The 22,966-nt window shown below is 36.1% G+C and overlaps 1 protein-coding gene across 4 annotated transcripts in view; it reads right to left on the minus strand.

Moving 5' to 3' along the window:
* ATL2 (atlastin GTPase 2) overlaps positions 1–22,966 on the minus strand; it is an 85,153-nt gene that overhangs the window by 10,349 nt on the left and 51,838 nt on the right. For all 4 annotated transcript variants that reach the window (XM_019742232.2, XM_074331904.1, XM_019742240.2 and 1 more), the window contains exons 2-6: positions 18,338–18,582; positions 5,356–5,490; positions 4,767–4,871; positions 1,713–1,763; positions 1,351–1,407 (exon numbers count right to left, since the gene is read on the minus strand). In XM_019742232.2, the coding sequence (XP_019597791.1) occupies positions 1,351–1,407; positions 1,713–1,763; positions 4,767–4,871; positions 5,356–5,490; positions 18,338–18,582 (593 nt within the window). The remainder of the gene's footprint in view (positions 1–1,350; positions 1,408–1,712; positions 1,764–4,766; positions 4,872–5,355; positions 5,491–18,337; positions 18,583–22,966) is intronic.

The following is a 22,966-nucleotide window of genomic DNA, read 5'->3' on the forward strand; positions in this document are numbered from 1 at the left end:
ACAATTAAAGCCTCCCTAACTCCCCTAAACAATCTTTATCAAAAGATATAGTAACAAAATGGTTAATACTGTTCATAGCTATATCAAGGGCCTACCTAAACCAACAACACCCCCAACCCCTATACCAAGCAATTGCCTCCATTTGCAAACCTCACTATGTATAAAGCGTCATCACAAGAATACAGGATTGTTTTTTAATAAACAAAAGGCATACCAGGGCATACACATCACAATTTTAAGTCAAAATTGTATAACTAGAAGACCAACTAACCTAATTTTCCACAGAATTTTTTGTTCCTATATCCTCAGGTGTCTCAACCGCAGCGCTGCTGACATTCTGGTACTTGTGCCCGGCTGCCCTGTGCACTGTTGGATGCTGAACAGCCCTACTGGCACATTAGATGCCAGTAGCATTAACCTCTCCCCACTCCCAAAACTGTGACAGGCAAAATTGTCTCCAGACATTGGCAAAAGTCCTTTTAGGGGCAGAATTACCCCAGTTCAGAAAAACTAAAATAGGCCAAGTAGAATATATTTCACCCTTATACATAAAAATGAAGCCATAAACTGCCCAAATATTTCATAAGTGATTCTCTGAGCCAGACAAGACTGAGGCAGAATCAATGCAAACCCACTCATGCTAAAAATCACCAGCAATGCTATCACACAGGAAGGACTTCACACTGACTAGCAAATAGGGTGGAGTCATTCTCACCTACTGTAACACAACTGACCAAATAGCACTAATGTCAACTGATAAATTAGCTTTGTTCTTTTAATCTGTCATGAAAGGATTCCAAGAAGCAAGCAAAGCTTCTAAAGTAACTCCACCCAGGTTAATTTCTGCCTTTATATTCTATACCTAGCATTTAAAAGGAATAAAAAACATGGGGATAGAGGGGTTGGAGAAGGAGGAGAGAGATAATAAATTCTGGAACTTTCTATATGAAACCAAAATAAATAACAGGACTAACCTCAACGTGTACTATACCATAAAAAAGCTATATTTTGAAGTAGTTTATCATGTTAAAAGAAATTTAAGTGACTGTCTTGTTTTGGAATTAAATAACATCTAATTAAGAGAAACATTATTAACCTCTTAATCTAAGTATTAAGAATCAATACATATTCATTTGTTCTATCTCCTATCCTGTTAGCCTACTACTGATAATAAGTTGGTGATGACATTACCATAAATTAGTATCAACTAAATTAGCATTCAGCTAATTTCGCTGAATCTGTTGCTAAAAATGAGTTTACTGTAATATCCTCGTGTCTTCAGCTACAAGATGAGGTGGTGTGATAATTTTGCATGGGTAACTTTTAAAAAATGATAAAATATTTATTTACCTGAAATGGTTTCTGGTAGATTTCTTCCATTGCAAGTCTGCCGTATTCTGTAAATAACTATTAAATCAAGTTATTTAAAATAATGGCCCCAGAGAGATTGAAAGACATCTGTAAAGCTGTTCCATATCAGACTACCAAATGCCAGAGCCTTCAAAATCATTTGAAAGGCAAGCATTAATTTTTCTAACTGACTGGGTATATATTAAAATTTAATTAATAAGTTAATAAAAAGTTAAGTCATATCAGTTTGAAATCATACAATATGCAATCTTATAATATTATAGGCTTCTAGATATAAAGTCAAAATAAAGTAGGAATTAAATTTTCAATACTTTGATATACATTTTTTGAGACATTCGTACCTGCAAGTGTTGAAGATCATCTTCTTGAATATTCTGAGACAAATTATATACCTGTTAAAACAAATGTCAAAAAACAAAATTTTTATTAGCATTTTATTTTCAATACCCAGCTATGTATAACTTTACTTGTGGAAATAATGGCCATTTTATACCTCAGCACAAATGAATCACTTAGCCACTATCTTAAACAATGGTACATGAAAAGGATACTTTTTTTCCCTTAACAGCCAGGATAAAATATTAAGAGGGAAGCAGTGGTGGTAAACTGTAAAAATCATGAATACAAGCATATGGAGTGGCAGACGTTAAGAAAAAAAAGTGTATTATGTAGTTTCTTTTTCTCCTTCTCAAAGTTACTTTAATGTTGTGAAATGGTCACTTTTTTTAAAAAGTGAAGTTTCCACAATTATTTTTCTAAGTCAATGAATGTGAGGAGCATAGCTTTAAAAGATAAATTCCTTCCCGATACAATTACAGTATATACCGGGGGTGCCAAAAATATGTATACACATGACTTGTATTCATCTTTTGTTACCTGTATATATTGAGTATTACAATTTTAACACAGTTTTTTCCTTTCTTAAAATGTGTGTACATTTTTTTGGCACCCTCTATAGTTTATAGTTATTCAGTGGGTGTCTCGACTACCATCAATTCTAATATGGTTCTCTTTTTAGTTAAGTAAACTCATCAGTCTAAATAATTTAACATGGAAATTTTACTGGCCTGTGGTAATTGAAAAAAAATAACAGTAGGTGGCACTCTTGCCCTTTCCAGAATTTTTAATGAAGCTTTCCAAGGCACAAACACCAGAGCTGATAATGTAAAGACTAAGTACTCTCAAGAAAGGAAAATTGGAGGAAAGATTCACTGGGTCCAGCTCTTGATTCAGGTCTTCAAAAGGTGACCTAGGCCTTCAAAAGTGGGTGTCCACAGATGTCACCTCTACGTCTAAGAAAACAGGGTTATTCCAAAAATAGAACAATTTGTTCTAATAGCAAATAAGTGTTAATCTAGCTGAATCACTAGGTCAAGAATATAAACAGCCAATATAGGTCAACAAAATTAAAATGATATTCTCAGCTGACTAACTCTAAAAAGGTACTTAAAAAGTAATTAATGACTGAAGTGATTAAACTCTAGTTTTAAATTTAAAACCTAAAAGCACGACTAATCTATTTTTACCCACATGGGCCCTAGTTTTTAGAAGAGGTCCAGATCCTTTCATTGTCAAGGCCAGGTTGCAAACAGCAATGAGAGAAGACGATTTGTTTATTTAGACCATTAGTAGAATTTAGCATACTGTGTTGTACTAATAGATGGTCAATAATTATTTGTTGAAAAAAATAAATGACAAAGGATCAATTTGCCATTGATCTATCAGCCAGATAGCTTATGTAAGGAAGGTGTAAGAAATCTAGCCTCAAAGATCAGGAAGAAAGCAATAAATTAAATACATAATACCGATATACACACATACTTTTAAATTTTTTATTATTTATAGTTTACCAAGTACTTTTTTATGCAATTATCTCATTTAGAGCTCATATCTGACTGCACACCACAACCACAAGTGAGAAAGGCAAAATAGGTAAACCCCTCATTTTATAGATAAGAAAGTAGCTGAGTGGCCTTAAGTGGTTGTCTAAAACTAGGCCTCCTACTATCACAAACTTGAATAAACAAGAGAACACCAAAGTACAAGTTTTAGGACAGAGAACTCCCCACATTATAATTTAAGGCAAGCCACAGAGCTAGCTAATCTGAAGGGCTATAATGCAATGATATAAACACAAAGATGTGGCTTCTGCTTGCCTTAAGAGAGCGGCAGTTCTGCCACCTTGTAAGATCAGAGAAAAAGAGGTAGAACAAAATGGAAAAAAGAGATTTTGAGAGTACCCAATCACATCATTTAATTGACAGTGACAGATATCCCAGCTCTACAATAAACAGAAGTCAGGCTGAAAGTACTCTCCTTTTATCTCATAATATCCCAAACTTCTTTCCACTCTGATAGCTAGATATCTCAAATTGAGAAAGGATGGGAATGGGAACTTAATAGAGATTGGTCATTATGTTCCAGAAATTACTGGAAAGCATTACAAAACTTCCAAAACACTGTGACAGTATCACTTATAATCCACCACCAAGAAGAAACATTTCTTATGTCAGGAAGAGCACATACTTTTTTTTACATTTGCAAATATACTTCTGGATACATCATCACCAGCTGGGCCTAACCATCATACTTCAATAATTCATTTTTCATCCAGAAGTATTAACCACAGATAATCTCAGAAAAAAGAAAGTAAAGAAATTTTAAAAATGAAGTGTGTTTTAATTCAGTCAAATTATCTACATTATACAGAAAAGAAATGGCCTACCCTGAAGAAAGTAGAACTTCATCGCACACCAGACACAATTAGATAAGGTATAAAATAAGTGGAAAACAGAAAGGATTTTACCCTTTTCTAAATGAAACAGGTGCTGTAAGTCCTTAGTTTATTATAAAAACATCACTTAGGGTTCCAAAGTTAAATATGAATTGATTCTTAATTCTTACTGTAATTAATTCTTATAAATTCATATTTAACTCTATCTCCATTAATTCAAATAATCAAGTACTAGTTGCCATACACATCAAGTAGAAAACTAATTACTTGGATTTTTTTGTTTGTTTTGTTGGTTGGTTGTTGGTTTGGCCAAAAACAAAGATATATTCTACCCCTTACTGTATCTGGCAACCACATGACTAAATTCAATTAAGGATAACATGCAATAATACCTTTTCCTTTTTTAAAAAAAAGCATCAGATGCTATGATGAAAAAACCAAAGCGACTGGTTATTGGTTTATTGCTTCCTTGGTAAGCATTCAAAGTATGAAATTTCACATTGTGAGCCAGAACAACAAGCATGAAATATAAATGACCAATAAGAAATGTAAATAGCTCTAATTTTATCCTTTTTTTCCTTCAATCAAAAGCCATTTTGAGAAAAAAACGGAGGTATTAGGTTTATCTGACCTGATCATGCCAGTCATCTCGTTATCTCACCTGGACAGAGCTGGTCATAGTGCTGAGAGCAAACACTGTTGCACAGTCTTTGATAGTTGACTGGCTATCAAAGGCACCCTGGGTATCCATTAGCAGCACAGCCACCTAGGAATAAAAGTTTAAAATACTTAGTAAAATATTCTTCAATAGTGACTAAAAACATCAAATGTAAAATGATAAATGTCAAAATTAGTAATTAAGTCATGAAAAGTACTCTAAGTGCAATATGTCAAACATTTTGACATAATAATCTATATACTGTGTTTCTCCAAAAATAAGACCTAACCGGACCATCAGCTCTAATGCATCTTTTGGAGCAAAAATTAATATAAGATCCAGTATTATTTTAATATAAGACCCGGTCTTATATAAGACCAGGTATAATATAATACCAGGTCTTATATTAATTTTTGCTCCAAAAGACACATTAGAGCTGATGGTATGGCTAGGTCTTATTTTCAGGGACACGTGGTATGTTAGTTATCAGACATTAATAGTTCTATGTTATTTTGATCTTTAACATCAGAAAATAGCTCAAGAAAGAATATGGGAGAAAAACACAGTAAAAAAAGTACAAAGAGAATTTTACTTTTGTTCCATTAGGTCTGTCGATCACAAACACTTCATTCCAGACTTGTATGCCTGTGGTTTCTCTTTCGCAACCGCCTCGCCATGTAAAGCCAGTCAATGGTTCATTGTTTCCGCCAATCCAACTTTGAGAATCCTGTTAAAGTCAAGCATGAAAGTAAAATAAAACACAAATAATTAAGAACAAAAAACAATGTAAGAAATCACCCACTCTTTATTTTACAGATGAGGAAGGTTAAGTGGAGAGAGATAAAATACACCAACATTACACAATTACAAAAACAGTTCTAAATCCCATCAGAGGTGGTTTGTCTTAGATGTACTCTCTGCTACGGACCTGAACCTTCTCTAATCTGCTCATATTTTCACTCACTATACTTCTAGATATGCTTCCACTTTTCCCCATTTTGGAAAAATTTCCTATGTTTTAAAATCATAAAAAATAGATACCATCTATTTTGACATCTCTTATACAGATAAGCAAAACTAAGTTCCAAACAGAATGGCTGTCAAAAACAGTACTGATCTTTTAGAATAGCTTATACTAAAATGTGTTCACACTGTCTTAAATTTTATTTTTAAAAAATATCGACTTTAAAATAACCACAAGACTTGTCGGGAATCTGATTCAAACCATCCAATTGTAAAAAAGTATTTTGCAAAACCAAAAGGGAAATCTGAACCCAGAGTGGGTATATGAGATGCTGTTAAATCAGGATCAAGTTGATCGTTGGTGTGATAACGGTATTGAGGTTGTGTTAAAAATAATAATGAGTCCTTATCTGTTAAATACACAAGTATTTATGGTGAAAGGATATACCTGGCATTTGCTTAAAAATACTCCAAATATATGGTGATGGAAGGAGAACTGACTCTGGGTGGTGAGCACACAATGTGATATATAGACGATGTAATACAGAATTGTACACCTGAAATCTATGTAATTTTACTAACCATTATCACCCTAATAAACTTTAATTTAAAAAAAATTTCCAGTGTGGGGGATGAGGGAGAATAAAAGAGCAATGAGGAAAACAGATAAAACAAGATGTTGACAGGTACACTGGGGTTCATTATACTATGCTATTTTGGGGTATGTTTAAAATTTTCCACAATAAAATGTTTTAACTAAAACCACAAGGCTAAATTGCTACAATTAAATATTATTAAATAATGTAAAAGTACATATATCATAAGGTAATATATCTAGAAAATTAAATCTGGGATAAAATAAATGAGCACCTGACAAATATCAAGATCCCTACACTTCAGTATGCTTAAAGCCCACATACCCTTTACTCAAAGTATTTCATAGGGAAAATTCCTGCTTCAGCAAGACTTCTAATAAGCTTGGATGTATAGTCCAAAACAGATAACAAAGCTCAAATCAGGGGTGGAGGAAAGATGTTAGGGTAGGCGCAGTGAGAGATGAAGCAATTTATGAAAAGAAGGTATAAGGGAGGGAAAAGTGTCGTCCAGACCATCACCTAATGTGAAGATCAGCTTTATACTTCAAACCATCTATTATAATTATTATTCCACAGAACTCCCATCCCCAGGAGGTTACCAATCCTATCAATTACAAAATTCTCTTGGAAGCGCTTCTACTGAGGCCCTCATCTCTTTTGGTCACAGGCTGACACATGGCACAACTCCAGTCACACTACATACTATGGACTTGTGCGTCAGTAGACACCCTTCCCAGGGATTAGAAAATCAGTGGTACCCCCTAGATAAGCCCAATGGTGGTCCTGCCTCTGAACTGTATTTCGGATGCGCCACACAGATCCCTCCAACCCTCCCTTCCCATGGTCACTTAAATTTCTCAGCAAGAAATGGAATCATGCCTCTGTCATGCCAAAAAGTCATCCGTGGCTCCCTATTACCTGTAGGACCATCTGGAGAGCTGTTGCAAATAATCGACCTTTAATTTACTTTTCCTGTCTCTGCTCCTGATATTCTCCGTCAGTCTCCCCGTCACCACCACACACCTTCCTGTTTCTACCATACCCAAAAGTCACTACTGCTCTATACATATGTTGTTTAGCATATCAGTATCTATACCTTAGTTCCACCTGTTCTCTGCACAGACTGAGCCAGCAGTCAAGAAACTCCAACTTTTCTGAACTCTTAAAGCATATCACTGACACCACAGGTAGCTACCTTTATATAGCTTTGTACTGCGGTTGTGTGAGTCTGGAGCGCACCAGCTGTAAACTCCATCTTTGTTTACCAACTTGCTCCACGAAAGTCCCTTGCTCTCGCATGTGGCATTTCATTCCCCAACAATGTCAGAGTTGTACTTAACGAACTAATTATTTTTAAAGGGTCCAACCTACACAAATAATTTTTTAAAACCTACCCTGTTAATCTGTTTTTAGTCTACATTTTACTTATTTACATTGTTTCTCTATCTCTTCAGTTCCATGAAGAAAGAAGTTTTGTTTTGTTTTGTTTTGTTTTTTACTCAGAAAACAGACTAGTGCCTGGCTTGTAGTAGGCAGTCACAATATTTGTTCATTAAATTAATACCTTTAAATTTCATTATTAGCATTTTTTTTTTTTTTTTTTTGTAATTGCCACTTTTTTTTTAACAGGACTTTATTGGGCAACAGTGTGTACTTTCCAGGACTTTTTTCCAAGTCAAGTTGTTGTCCTTTCAGTCTTAGTTGTGGAGGGCACAGCTCAGCTCCAGGTCCAGTTGCCGTTGCTAGTTGCAGGGGGCGCAGCCCACCATCCCTTGCAGGAGTCGAACCGGCAACCTTGTGGTTGCGAGGACGCGCTCCAACCAATTGAGCCATTAGGGAGCTCAGCGGCAGCTCAGCTCAAGGTGCCGTGTTCAATCTTAGTTGCAGGGGGCAGAGCCCACCATCCCTTGTGCGGGACTCGAGGAATTGAACTGGCAACCTTGTGGTTGAGAGCCCACTGGCCCATGTGGGAATCGAACCCGGCAGCCTTTGGAGTTAGGAGCACGGAGCTCAAACCATCTGAGCCACCGGGCCAGCCCTAAATTTCATTATTAAGCTTCTCTGAGTTCCCTTTTGAGCATGGGTAAGAGATATGGAAACAATACGATCCTTTTTATTATTCCTAGAAATAACACAATTACACAGACAGAAAAAATAAATTTTTTAAAGTATAGATGACTGAAATCAGCCTAGCATATTTGTTAACCTTACCCTCTCCAAAAGAAACTTTAAAAAGAAATGGTATCTCATTTTAAAAAAAAAAAAATCTATATATCATCTCTTCTTATTTACCCTGTAAGGGAAATGTTTAAAAAACACTAAATTGATTGGGCAATAAAAGGATGAAAAGGTAAATCAGAGAAACTAGCTAATCAAAACTAGTAAGTTTTGGGGCCGGCCCGGTGGCTCAGGTGGTTGGAGCTCTTTGCTCCTAACTCCGAAGGCTGTCGGTTCAATTCCCACATGGGCCAGTGGGCTCTCAACCACCAGGTTGCCAGGTTCGATTTCCTGCAAGGGATGGTGGGCAGCGCCCCGTGCAACTAATGATTGAACATGGCACCTCGAGCTGAGCTGCCACTGAGCTCCCGGATGGCTCAGTTGGTTGGAGCGTGGGCTCTCAACCACAAGGTTGCCAGTTTGATTTCCCGCAAGGGATGGTGGGCAACGCCCCCTGCAACTAATGATTGAAGACGGCACCTTGAGCTGAGCTGCCACTGAGCTCCCAGATGGCTCAGTTGGTTGGAGTGCATCCTCTCAACCACAAGGTTGCTGGTTCGACTCCCACAAGGGATGGTGGGCTGTGCCCGCTACAACTAGCAACGGCAACTGGACCTGGAGCTGAGCTGCGCCCTCCACAACTAAGATTGAAAGAACAACAACTTGGAAAACATCCTGGAAAAAATACACACTGTTCCCCAATAAAGTCCTGTTCCCCTTCCCCAATAAAAAAACCAACAGCAACAAAAAAAACTAGTAAGTTTTGATATTTCAAAATTAGAAAAAGTCTGCTATTTCTCTAACATAATGAATACTGATTAACTTTTATAAAATACATTCACATTCATTCCACAAATATTTATTGAAGCCCTACCATGTGCCAGCTACTGTTCTAGGTTCCAAGGACACAGCAGAGAACAAGAACAAACATTCTTGGGCGGTGGGATGGCTCAGGTGGTTAGAGTGTGAGCTCTTAAAAATAGGGTTGCTGGTTCAATTCCCACATGGGATGATGGGCTGCGCCCCCTGCAACTAACAATTGAAAACGGCGACTGGACTTGGAGCCGATCTGTGCCCTCCACAGCTAGACTGAAGGACAACTACTTGACTTGCAGCTGATGGGCCCTGGAGAAACACACTGTTCCCCAATATTCCCCAATAAAAAAATTAAAAAAAAAAAAAGAATGAACATTCTTGCCATAAACATTCTTGCCCTCAAAGAGCATTCTAGGGAATTCTAGAAGCAGCTTCACTGTAACAGATACTGTTTACTGTCATAAGTTACTAAAAGCAAACCTAGAACTTGAAAAACAGTAATCTGTGGGGACCAAAAAAGGCCTTAAAAGTCAAAATTCCAAAAATAACCTTATTTCTCCAGTAAAATAAAAAGGGAAAGAGAAGACTGTTATAGACTAAATCTCAATTACAAAGGCAACCCGATAATACCTGAAATTTAAATGTAGCCAAATACTATAGTAAATAAACATAAGCTTACTAATGTAATACAATTGCCAACAATAAATAACCCCTATCTACTCTAAATAATAAGAAATTCTTATTTCACCAAAGGAAAGATAGCATTCCCTAGAAACAAAGTGAAACAAGAGCTAGGTACACTTTAAACACAGAGCTGGTGGTCCAGCCAGGTATCATCTCCATGTATCAAAGCACAGGGAGCTCCCTGCCTGTAGGCCTCCTGACTCCAACAACGGGTGGGCTAGAAAAATAAAGGCCCATCCAGAAGCCATAATAACTCATCACGGCTAGGAGGAAAGAAACAAAAAGTATGAAATTAAAGATCCAAGCAACACTATAATAAAAGAGAGCCTTCATACTTGTGAGGCATTCTCCACAAAAACACCACAGATGAAGAAATGCAGCCTGTATAAAACTAGTACCTAATTCAGGAGGTAGATTATTAACACTCAATACCCAAATTCATGGATAGAATGAGTGGTATACACATTCTGACCACTGAGCAAAATGCAGTGTTTTCATCTGAATATGTATATACTCTGCAAGTCCTAGAACAAATTAAGAAACATTAGACTCTTAAAAACAGTTTAAAACTGCCTAACATCTTACAAATCCCGTTCAACTCCTCCCTTTTGAGACTAGACAAATAGATGCCTAACATGACTAACTTACCAAGCCACAAGCTCAAAGGACAACTCTATTAACTTAGATACACACTAAAAAAGAATAATTTTTTTAAAGGTTCTGTTTAAAAGGTGTCCTTGACTTGAAGACATTACTAAGTCAAATAAGCCAGACACAAAATAACATCTATTGCATGATTCTACTTACATGAGGTACCTAAAGTAGTCAAACTCATAGAGACTGAGGGAATGGGGGGGGATGGGGAGTTTAATGGGTACAGAGTTTCAGTTTGGAAAGATGGAAACGTTCTGGAATAGATTGGGGAAGATGGCTGCACAATAATATGAATATACTTAATGCCACTAAACTATATACTTAAAAAAGGATAAAATGATAAGTTTCATTAGGCACTTTTTAACCACAATTTTCTTTAAAAAGTGTAGTTGAGTGCTACCAGAACAAAAAGGGGACATACCTCTAGTGATTTAAATAAAGGTTTGACATGGAGATTTGACTTGATAGTCTTCTACTGGACACTACAGTTTCAATTATCCCATGTCAAAATCCAACAATCACTCCCTTCCTCACAACAAGAAAAAAGCTGAACGAACTGAAAATGAATGATTTTTCTTTCTTAGTTCAGAGACTGAGGTCACAGCACAAATTGTCACCCCCAAATCTGGAGACATGGGCAAATACAAAGAATCACAAGCTGGGGCGGACGGGTGGCTCGGTTGGTTAGAGCACAAGCTCTGGGCAACGGGGTTGCCAGTTCAATTCCCACATGGGCCAGTGAGCTGCGCCCTCCGCAAATAAGATTGAAAGGACAACTTGACTTGGAAAAAGTCCCAGAAGTACAAACTGTTCCCTAATAAAAGTCCTGTTCCCCTACCCCAGTAAAATCTTAAAAAAAAAAAAAAAAAAAAATGTTTAATAAAAAACAAGAATCACAAGCTGAGGTCGTTTACCAGTAACAAGCTGCTGGACCAACTGGTAAGAACACTTAAATGGTAAACTGGACAAACTGCTGGAAGCTGAGAGGAGACTAGTATGACAGTTAAGAACTCCTGGAGGCTCAATCTTAGAAGGCCCCTACTTTCCTGGGTTTTACCTCTAGAAGCTCCCTAAGGTTCTCAAGGTAAAGATATGAGAAAACTTCTCTCAGAACTCTGGTAGGGAATGGGCAACAAAAACCATTTCTAAATACACCCAGGAGGGGAAAAGAACCACTTTGAATTGCATACACCCAGAGCAGTCCCCATAACAAAGGCCTTCCCTCCAAGGCAAACTACCTTTCCAGAGCTTTATCTGACCCTCGGGAAGGGCAATTCACCAACTGGAAACCCCTCTTCTAGCCTTCCTGTCTCTGTAAGGCAGAAAAAAAGTTAAGAACCACTTCTGAAGATCATTGCCTGGGGACTTAGAACCACTTAAAAAACTGCAATTTAACCATAAAATGATATAATGCTTCCTTTCCCCCACATCTTACCACCACACAAATACAGATCCAATAGGGGTCCAATATGACGATGATGGATTACAACTGGGAAAGCTGCAAGACATAGGTGCTATTTAAGAAGTTCTTAAGGAAACCCAAAGATAATGGGGAATGAGAGGAAACTGAAGTCTCTGGGGCCTACAGTTACAGAAAACATTAAATACAACTCATCTCCTTGCTAGAGTAACATAAAACGTCACACTAAAAGTCTAATTCTTCAGTTCCTATTAACTGATAGTTTGTGTCCGGCTTTCAAAAACAACAAAATAACAAGCCATGCCAAGAAGCAGAAAAAAACAGACTGATGAGACAAAGCAAGCATCAGAAGCAGACTCAGATGAGATGCAAATGTTGGAATGTAAGAGAGTAATTTTAAAATAACTAGGAATAATATGTTAAGGGCTCTACTGAAAAAAGTAGACAATATGTAAAAACAGGTAATACAAACAGACAGATGGAAACTCTAAAAAATAATCAAAAGAAAATGCAAGATTTCAAAAACACAGTAATACAAATTAAAAATGCCTTTGATGCACTTACCCACAGACTGGATACACCCAAGAAAGAAACAGTGAACTGGAGGATATGTCAATGAAAACTTCCCCAAATAAAATGCATTAAGAAAAAAGGATAAGAATAACAGAATAGACCATCCAAGAACCATGGAACAATTATAAAAGGCATCTATAGGTGTAATGGAAATATCAGGAGAAAAGAGAAGGAAGGGAATAAGAGAAAAATCAGAAGTAATAATGGCTGAGAATTTTCTAAAATTAATGACAGATACCAAACAACAGATCCAAGGTCAGAGAATACCAAAAGGACAAATACCAGAAAATCTACACCAGGCATTATCAGCATAGCTGCAAAATTAACAAAGACAAAATGGAAATCCTGAAAGAAGCCAGAGACAAAAAACACTTCACCTGTAGAAGAACAAAGATAAGAATTACTTTGGACTTCTCATCAGAAACCACGCAAACAGGAAGAAAGTGGAGTGAAATATTTAAAGTGCTGAAAGGAAAAAAGCAACCAACCTAAAATTCTGTATCCTGTGAAGTTATCCTACAAATGTGAAGGAGAAAAAAAGACTTCCTCACACAAAAACTAAGGGAGACAGTCACCAGTACACCTGCCTTGCAAGAAATGTTAAAAGTTCTTCAAAGAGAAAGAAAATAATACAAATTCAGAAACTCAAGACATACATATACAGAGTGTCAGAAAAGGACTAGAAGGTAAAATAAAACCTTTTATTCAACTGTGTGTTCAAAGTAGTAATAGCAATAATGTACTGGGTGATTATGGTATATAGATAGGGGAAATGAACAACAGCAGTATTACAAGGGACAGGACGGATGCACTGGGAATACTCCACCATAAGGTACCTGCACTAGTATTTTAGAATAGTATTATTCTAAAGTAAACTTAGATTAGTTGTAACTGTATGTTGCAAACCCCAGGACCACTAAAAACAATTTTTAAAGAAGTATAATGGATATAGTCAGAGATGATAGAAAATGAAATCATGTAAAATGCTCAATTAAAGTTACAGATGGCAAAAAAAGAGAACAAGATAAAAAAAAAAAAGAAACAAAGAACAGGTACGACAAATAAAATAGTTGCAAATGTGGGAGATATTAATCCAACTATATCAATAATCGCTTTAGATGTGCATGATCTAAATAAACCAATTAAAAGACAGAAACTGTCACATAGATTTAAAAAAAAAAAGACCCAACAATTTGTTGTCCACAAAAAAAGGTTTAAATAAAGGCACATGGGTCAAAGAATAGTCTCAATAGAAATTTTTAAGTATTTTGAATAAAACAAAAATACAACTTATGAAAATCGGTGAAATGCAATAAAAACAGTGCTTAGAGGAGAATAGCATTGGGTGCACACAATAGGAAAGAAGAAAGATCTAAAACCAGTCATCTAAATTTCCACCTTAGCAAACTAGAAATGAACAGCAATATAACTAACTTAAAGCAAGCAGAACTAGAGCAGAAACAAATAAAACTGAAAAGAAGAAAACAGGACATCAGAAAGGGGAAAAAAAATCAATGAAACCAAAAGCTGGTACTCTGAAAAGATCAATGAAACTAATTTGAGAGAGAAAAGATAAATTAATAATATTGGAAATCAAAGAGGAGACAAAACTACCAATTCCATGGACACCAAAAAGATAGTAAAGAAATATTAAGAACAACTCTATGCCCACAATTTTGATAACTTAGTTGGACTGGACCAATTCTTTGAAAGACACAAACTAGCAAACACAAACACAAAAAAAATAGATCATCTAAACAGGTCTATATCTACTTAAGAAATTTAATCAATAATTAATAACCTTCTAAAAAAGACTGAATCAAGCCCAGAGTTTCACCAGTGAAATCTACCGAACACTTAAGGAAGAAATAACACCATTTCTCTATAAGCTCTTCCAGGAAGTAGAAGCAGGACTTCCTAACTCACTCTATGGTATTATCTGAATAACAAAATCAGCTAAAGATGTCACAAGTAAGAAAAACTACAGACCAACTTCTCATGAACACAGGTGCAAAAATATTCAACAAAATATTAGCAAATTAAAATCAGCAATGTATAAAAAGACTTATACACCACAACTAAGTGGGATTTATTCCAGGATGCAAGGCTGACAATCAATAGTTTTTAAAAATATGAATAACATAATCATCACATCATAAACATAAATAACATAAACATCACATCAATAGGCTAAAGAAAAGTCACATGATCATATCAAAAGAGGCAAAAAACAATTTGACAAAATCCAACATCAATTCACAATTTAAAAACAAACAAACAAACAAACAAAAACCTCCCAGCAGACTAGAAATAGAGAAGAACTTCCTGGCTTCCTGAATTTGATTTTAAAATATCTACCAAAACTCCTACAACTAACATCATACATAGCGGTGAAAAACTTGATGCTTTCTCCCCTAAAAATCAGGAAAAAGAATGTCTGCTCTTATCACTCAACACTGTGTACTGGAGACACCAAGGCAACTAGCCAAGAAAAAGAGAGAAAAGGTACTCAGACTGGAAAAGAAGTAAAACTATCACCATTTGCAGATGACATGATTCTGTATATAGAAAACTCTAAATAATCCATTAAAAAGCTATTGGAACTAATAAATGAGTTGAACAAGGCTGCAGGACACAAGATCAATATACAGAAATCAATTGTATTTCTGCAAATTTCCAATGAACAATCTGAAAATGAAATTAAGAAAACTTTGTTTATAATATCATCAAAAAAATAAATTTAACAAAAGTGTAAAACATTATGCAAACTACAAAACATCTGAGAGAAATTAAAAGATATAAGTAAATGGGGGAAAACCTCATGTTCCTGGATGGGAGTATTTCACATTAAGATGGCAATACTCCTCAAATGACCTTTCAGATTCAACCCAATCACCAACAAAATCCCAGTTAACCTCCCGTAGAAACTGACAAGCCAAATCTAAAATTCATATGAAATTGCAAGAATCTAGAATAGACAATCTTGAAATAAGAGGACTCTTTCTTCCTGATTTGAAAACTAGCAACAAAGCAACAGTAATCAAGACAGTCTGGTACTAGCTTAAGAACAGACATATAGATCACTGAAACAGAACTACGAGTCGAGAAGTAAATGCATACATCTATGACCAGCTAATTTTCAACAAGGGTGCCAAGACCATTCAATGGGGAAAGAATAGTCTTCCCAACAAATGGTCTGGGACATCTGGATAGGCACGTACAAAAGAATGAAGCTAGACCCTTACTTCATACAATTATTATAATTATTATATATATCATGTATTATTATATATATTTATATTCATGTATTATTATATACAATTAGTGAATATATTATAAATTATATTAACATAATTATAGCATTATTCATAAGCTGAAAAGTGAAACAACCCAAATGTCCATTAACTAATGAACAAATAAAATCTGGAATGTTATTGTCCTAAAAAGGAATGAGGTACTGATAATGCTACAATATATATGACCCTTTAAAATATGCTAAGTGAAAGAAGCCTGTCACAAAAGACCACATATTATATCATCTCCTATCTTCTTCAGCTAGCATTCCACCTTTGCAGATATATAGGTTAATGAAATAAATCCCAGACTATCCCATTGTTATTTCTCCTTTTATTTCCTAGGAAAAGCATGACTCACCACTAAATTAGTAGAGGCATGTTATCCCAAAAATCAGACACTGTTTTATACAATTTTCAATTAAGAAAACAATACTACTTATATCCAGAATTCTATATGGAAACCTTATGAATGAAAAGTAATGAAGGTATTTCAACTTACACGTATAGGCCTCTAACTAGGTGTGTAACCTCACGCAGGCCCTCATAACCATTCTGTGGCTTCAGTGTCTCCCCCAGGAGCGAGGGAACTCTGTTAGCTCAGAAACTGCAAATACGTGACACATGTGTGGGCTGCCACTCCCCCTCTGAACAGCCACTACTAATTGATCGCAGATGGAATCAGAAATGGCACCTGAGGTGGAACTTATCTGTCACTACTAGACGTGATCTAAGCTTTCTTCCTCTTCTAACATTCTACTGTCTGTAACCTACTTGGAATCAAATACATTTGCAGTGAACAGCTCAGAACAGATAGATACAATATACACAAACTAACTTAAGGAGTTAGAACCTCAAAATGCAGGAATTCTTTATCATCTTTAAAGGTACAATATTCTTTTAAAAGAATTTGCCACTATTTATACATTTCTCTACTTCAGATGTAAAACTCTGGGTGAAAAAAATCAAGCCTAAATGGAAAAACTTTAAAATACTATTATCTTTCTCAAGTTCCTATATATGTACAATAGTGTTCCTTAATATGAACTGCATTCTTGATATACAAGCATAATTAAACATGCCTGAAAAGATCCCTGTGAAAATAATTTTTTTGAAAAGATTCCTAGAAAACCAACTGGGAATGTTTGCCTTACTACTTAACTCAAGACAGATGCATACGCAGTTACAGGTTTACATAGAACTCACAGAGGTGAACACTCTGACAGATGTTTAGACAATCACATAATTCTGTCAAAGTGTTATTTCTAGCATCTTCACGTGGCTTCTGAAAGTCAAACGCCCCCTGGAAAGCCCTTCCCACTAAGTGCTCCATTCCAAATTTCCAGCTCCTTCTTGGTCCCTATCAAACTCCCATTCCTGCAGCACAACTTTCGAACTGTGAGAAAAACATTCAGATTCAAGTGAAAAAAAAAAAAAGTGCTTCTTTTTTCAGGGAAAAATAGTCAGTCAGAGAAGGGGAGGGGCCTAACAATTGTCTGCTACCATTAAAAAGTGAAAATGTGTAGCGAGAGAAACATTCATTGGCCAAAATAGAAAATAAGTGTTTACTACAGGCCAACTATTGTGATAGGTGCAGGAGAGATGGTAATCAAGATAAGGCCTACTCCTCACAGAGGTTAAACTAGTCAGAAAAAATAAGCAACTAAAGGGGCATCAAAAAAAAAAAAAAAGTAGTATCAATGAAACACGAGCGGTACCATGAGAGCAGGGAAGATATAACATAGTCTTAGACATCAGGGAAGACCTCCTGTGTAAAGATAAGCCAAGGTACAGCAACATTTGAGAAATAACATGACACACTTGAGGAATTACAAAAACTATAGTATAACTGACAAACAAAGACAAGAAATGAGGCAAAGAGAACATGGAAGGCCGAGGAAGCCACTATAAGGACTGGACTTTATCTCCGAAAGTAAGAGTCACGGAAGGTGACTTAATCGAGGAGCACAGGTGTAATTTTACGAAAGTCTCTATCAGTTTACTTCACCTATTGTAAAGGGGAAGGTGTGAGGAAATAACAGAAAAGGAGAGACGAACCGTACTTCAGAGACTTTAGAGAACACTCAGACATCTTGGATGAGAGCTACAATGCCTGGAACACAGATGCTCAATCACAGGCACCGACAAGTACTATATGCAAAAAGGAATTATGGAAATGAAGAAGAATCAAGAGCTCAAACAAATACATTACTGTCTTAACTGAGAACTATCAAGAACTATATTTTTATAAAATTAAAGATAGAGCTCTTACTGGTTTTTGTCTATTCTTTTAAACAAGATTAGTTGGTTGGTAGTTTGGTGTTTCTAACTGGGTTCAATTTAAAAGACACTATTCACCTTGTTATACATATATCTAAGCATGAAGTCCAGCAGAAACGATTTCCCTTTACGAAAAGCTCCTGCCACGGATACCACTACAATGTTAAGGTCACGAATGTGCTCCTGTAGCAATATCTGTTCCAAAGCTTCTTCATCAAGCTCAAAGTTATGGTCATCTTCATGAGCAAGAACAATCTGTACTGGACATGGTTTCTTCATAACCTCATCAGAGTTTACGAGGTCATCATCTTCGTAATTCTCATCTAGAATTAAAAAAAGAAACGTATTTTAATTCCTGCATTACAAACTTATCCTAAAGGCTCACAACTAAAGCAAAATTTCAAATAGCTTCCCACACCACCTCTCCACCCGCCTTATGATCACTTGAAAATTGTTACAAGTGATGTTCAAGTACAGGTTAGATTTCTCATTCCCTCTATAACAGGATCAAGAACACTGGTAGGATTTCCCACTCTATATACAGATAAGCAGCAACACTAAGTATGGCCTCTATTTCAGTTAAGTCTTTAAGAGCTAAATGTGAACAGTAGCTGTTCCTGAGAACTACATTATTCTACAACAACTTTTGCTGCTATATGCACACAAAAACTAGTTGGAGGTGGGGGAGGAGGATCAATTTCACCTAACAATTCATATTCCAATTTCCCTTGTAGGCATCACTTAGAAATTACTCCAAGTTACAAAGATTAGAACACATATAAAATGTCAACATTATTCTTCATTCTGAAACTTAAAGGGCTAAGTTAAGGTCCTAAGAAGTCTCCAAAAATGACACTTCTGATAAAGCTAACGAGTCCCTAATTATTAAGAGTAACCCAATAGTACAGCTTCCCATTTTAAAGCAAAGCACAGGATAAATGACTAATGTTTCAGTGGAAGACACAAGAATGGTCTGTGAGGCGCAGAGTTACAACTTAGTTTCATGTGCATCTGGGGCTCTTTTTAACCAAACACAACAGCCACCATTTCAAAATTACATAGCTCCCAAAACGGCTACATAAATGCTTCCTTTGTTCACCCAGCACACCAGATAACATTTGCAGAACTTTACTGTTTGATGAAGAAATAACTATAGAACATGTAACAGCCAAGACAAATTTTTAAAGCTGAAGTTTCTATTCTTTAAAAAAAGAAAAAAATCTAATAGTTTCAGAGGCTATGTAGCTTGTCTGGCTTTTTTCCTTTCTTGATCCCATGTAGCAACGTTATTCCTGGGGGACTTCTCGTCTCCCACATTTTTAGTATTTATCAACATTTTAAAGAGACTCTCCCCTTGAGCCTGTCTACTAAGTGTCAGTTTCCAATCTAAGAAACATACAGTACCCACTGTGTTCAATGCAATGGGAGTCCCTCCTCTCCCGGGAGACACAGGTCCACTGAACAGTAGGTGGTACATTAGTCAAAAATACGACAATACCTTATCCAGATTACCACTATTCTCAGAGCAAAGATTACATACCTACATTAACAAATTTTTAATCTCTTCACAGATAAAAAAGTCTAGCTTATTTGATTTGCAAAGCCTTTACCTCCACATCACAAGGCACATTTGACTGTACACAGCAAAATCAACACTAATTCACAATGTGCTGCAAACAGTGAAAAATACAATCTAAAGAGCAAGCAATTTCACAAGAGAATCTTTGAACATAAAAGCAATCAGTATTTAATTAAATTGGATAGTATTACTGCCTCCTTCAAAGGTATACAGATATAGCTAGGTATGCTATTTGAATGGACAAAAAAGTAAAGTTTCCAGGAAAGGAGCAACAATTAAATTCCAATTTAATGTATCACTAGGTGAATCCAGATAAATAACAAAATAATTTTATTATTTTATTAACCCAATATATCCAACATATTGTCACTTCAACTCATAATATTTTAAAATTAAGACATTTATATTTACATTCTTCGTAGTGTCTTTAAAAGCCACTGTATTTTATACTTATAGAACATTTCAATTCAGACACTAAATATTTATCAAAAAACACTGATCACTTAGATTTCATAAAATTTACAATTGAAAACGTAGACTCACATATACAAATTGTTTCAAACATAAAGTTTTCCAAAAACTGAATCAAATCTCAAAATTCATTTTCCATTCATATTTGCATCCACACTGAAAAAACTACTTTAGCTTTTCTAAATATAAGTAAACTAAATTTTAAAATTCAGTTCTTTAGTCACACTCTTTAGCTCTAAAGATCACTTGAGGATTAGGAAGAGAATTTACTGGCACTGAAATTCAGTGAGAAGTATTAAATGCCACTACAAATGCACTGAAGTTTCCAGTAATGTTACCTGAAAGTTGAGAAGAAATTACTATTTGAGATCACTGTCAATAACACAAAATTTTTCAGAAAGTGAATGCATTAGTAAAACCAATAAAGAAAGAGCAATGCATAATTTCAGAGCAAACTTGACCTAATTGTTACAATTTCAAACTAGTTCAGCAACAAAGCACTTTAAAAGTGGAAAAGGAGTCACTGAAGAAAAACTCTTCTCTAGCATTTGTTATTCAGTTTTAGACCATCAACAAGGAAAATATGAACCAGACAATAACTTAGGATATAATTATAAGGTCTTTAAAATAATATACCATATTTCCCCCAAAATAAGACTGGGTCTCATATTTTTTTGCTCCATAAGACGTATTAGGGCTTATTTTCACGGGATATCTTATTTTTTCATGTACAACAATCTACATTTACTCATTTATTCATGTACAAAAATCTACATTTATTCAAATACAGTCATGTCATCTTCTTCTGGAACATCGTCATAAGTCTCCAAACCCCGAATTCCAGCTTGAATGTCTTGCGACTCCATTTCCTGTAGAACCATTGGCCCCAATCTCTCATGTCCAGCAATAGAGCTCTCCTTAAATGAGCACTTCTTGTCCATGGAGCCTGCTCGTAGTGCATTGGCAACACAGCTGTCAGTGATTTTATCCCATGAATTCTTCACCCAAGTCACGACCTCTTGCAGGCTAGGCTTCACAAAGTTTCCACGCTGATTTCTCTCCATTGTATTTTCAATGCAGTCATTGATTTCCATGCACAAATGGTCCTTGAATTGCTTGTTTATTGCACTATCAAGAATCTGGAACTAGGCAGTCATTCATGCAGGAATCATTATTTGATCTTCTACTCTCTGCAAGGAAGTTCTTCATGTCTTTAGCGCGGTGAGTGCTGGCTGAATCCCAGACTAGCAGACTTCTTTGGCCACCTCGCAAAACAAGTGGCAGCATTAAATCAACCCACTTCCTTATAACTGCTGTGTGCACCAGGCTTTTTCAGTTTCAAGAATGTAAATGCCTGAAACACGTTCAACCTTATCTTTCTTGCCCTTAGTGATGATTAGAGATGGGGCTTTCTTTCCATCCAGAATTGCCAAAATGCAGGTAATACGTGCACTTTCGTAACCAGTGGAGAGAATGCAGATTGACGAGGTACCCCTCCGATCAACTGTCGTTTGAGATCGTTGGTCCATAAACACTGCAGTTTCATCCGTAGCAATCACGTTGGAGAGTTGGTATTTAGAAAAGTCGATGCCATCAACAAAGGACTTGAATGCAAGTGCACGTTTAATAACTTCAGTATCTTCCAGCTTGAACAGTGCTGTCGATCTTAGAGACAGTTCATATCACTGAAGGAAGCCATCTCACCAGAGTCGTGATGCTTTGACTTCTTCTGGGGATATTTCTAACTGTGGTACCATTGCAAGGGCAAATGCTTGAATATCAGCCCTGCACACGACCAAAGACTTTGCTCTCCTGTCAGCAATCCATTCACAGATGATGTCTTCTGGCTCAGGAAATAATTGTTGCCGACCTGATCCACATTTGCGCTTCTTAGCATTTCCCTCCACCTGTTGACTGAGGTTATCTTACTCTGCTGGCCATTTTCGGACCATTCAGAAATCCAACTTCTTCTTTTTGCAGAAAGCCGTAAGATTCTTGCCCCGGGAGTCCTCCAGCATTCCTTTCTTGTAGTCAACGGAATAGCTCTTTTTGCACTCATCTTGTCTGGGGGTCAAAATAGTATTCCCTTTAAATCTACCATTAAATCAAGTGTTAACTGAAGACTTACAAGACAGGAGTGGCAACAAAAATGATGACACATAAGAATGATGGTCCACACAAAAGCAACGAAAAATTGCAGGCACCAAAATACAGAAAACATTTCTTTATTTCACACGAGTGCATTAAGTACATCCGTTACAACACACGAAGTATTGAATTATGAAGATTCATATTAGACACAACCACATCCATTCATTATCAAGTGCGCACATTATTCGTGTGCTGTATCTGTATTCCGATTGGTCATTCAGCAGTAAGTCTCAAATTCATCTGTTTACATAGGCGTTAACTTCTCATCCAAAGGCGTCCGCTTGGGTATTTACAAGTACTTAATTATAACTTATATTATCATTTATTTGAAGTATTAATATCAATAATATGCACTTATATTTAATTATATATTACTTTATAATTCAATACGTCCATCGTGTGTTGCAACAGACGTACTAAATGCGTCCATCTGGCTGATAATCTTAACTGGGGCTTATTTTAGTGGTAGGGCTTATATTATGAGCATCCATAAAAATAATGTTATG

Source organism: Rhinolophus sinicus, linkage group LG05, assembly GCF_036562045.2.
Source record: "Rhinolophus sinicus isolate RSC01 linkage group LG05, ASM3656204v1, whole genome shotgun sequence".
Taxonomy (NCBI): Eukaryota; Metazoa; Chordata; class Mammalia; order Chiroptera; family Rhinolophidae; genus Rhinolophus; species Rhinolophus sinicus.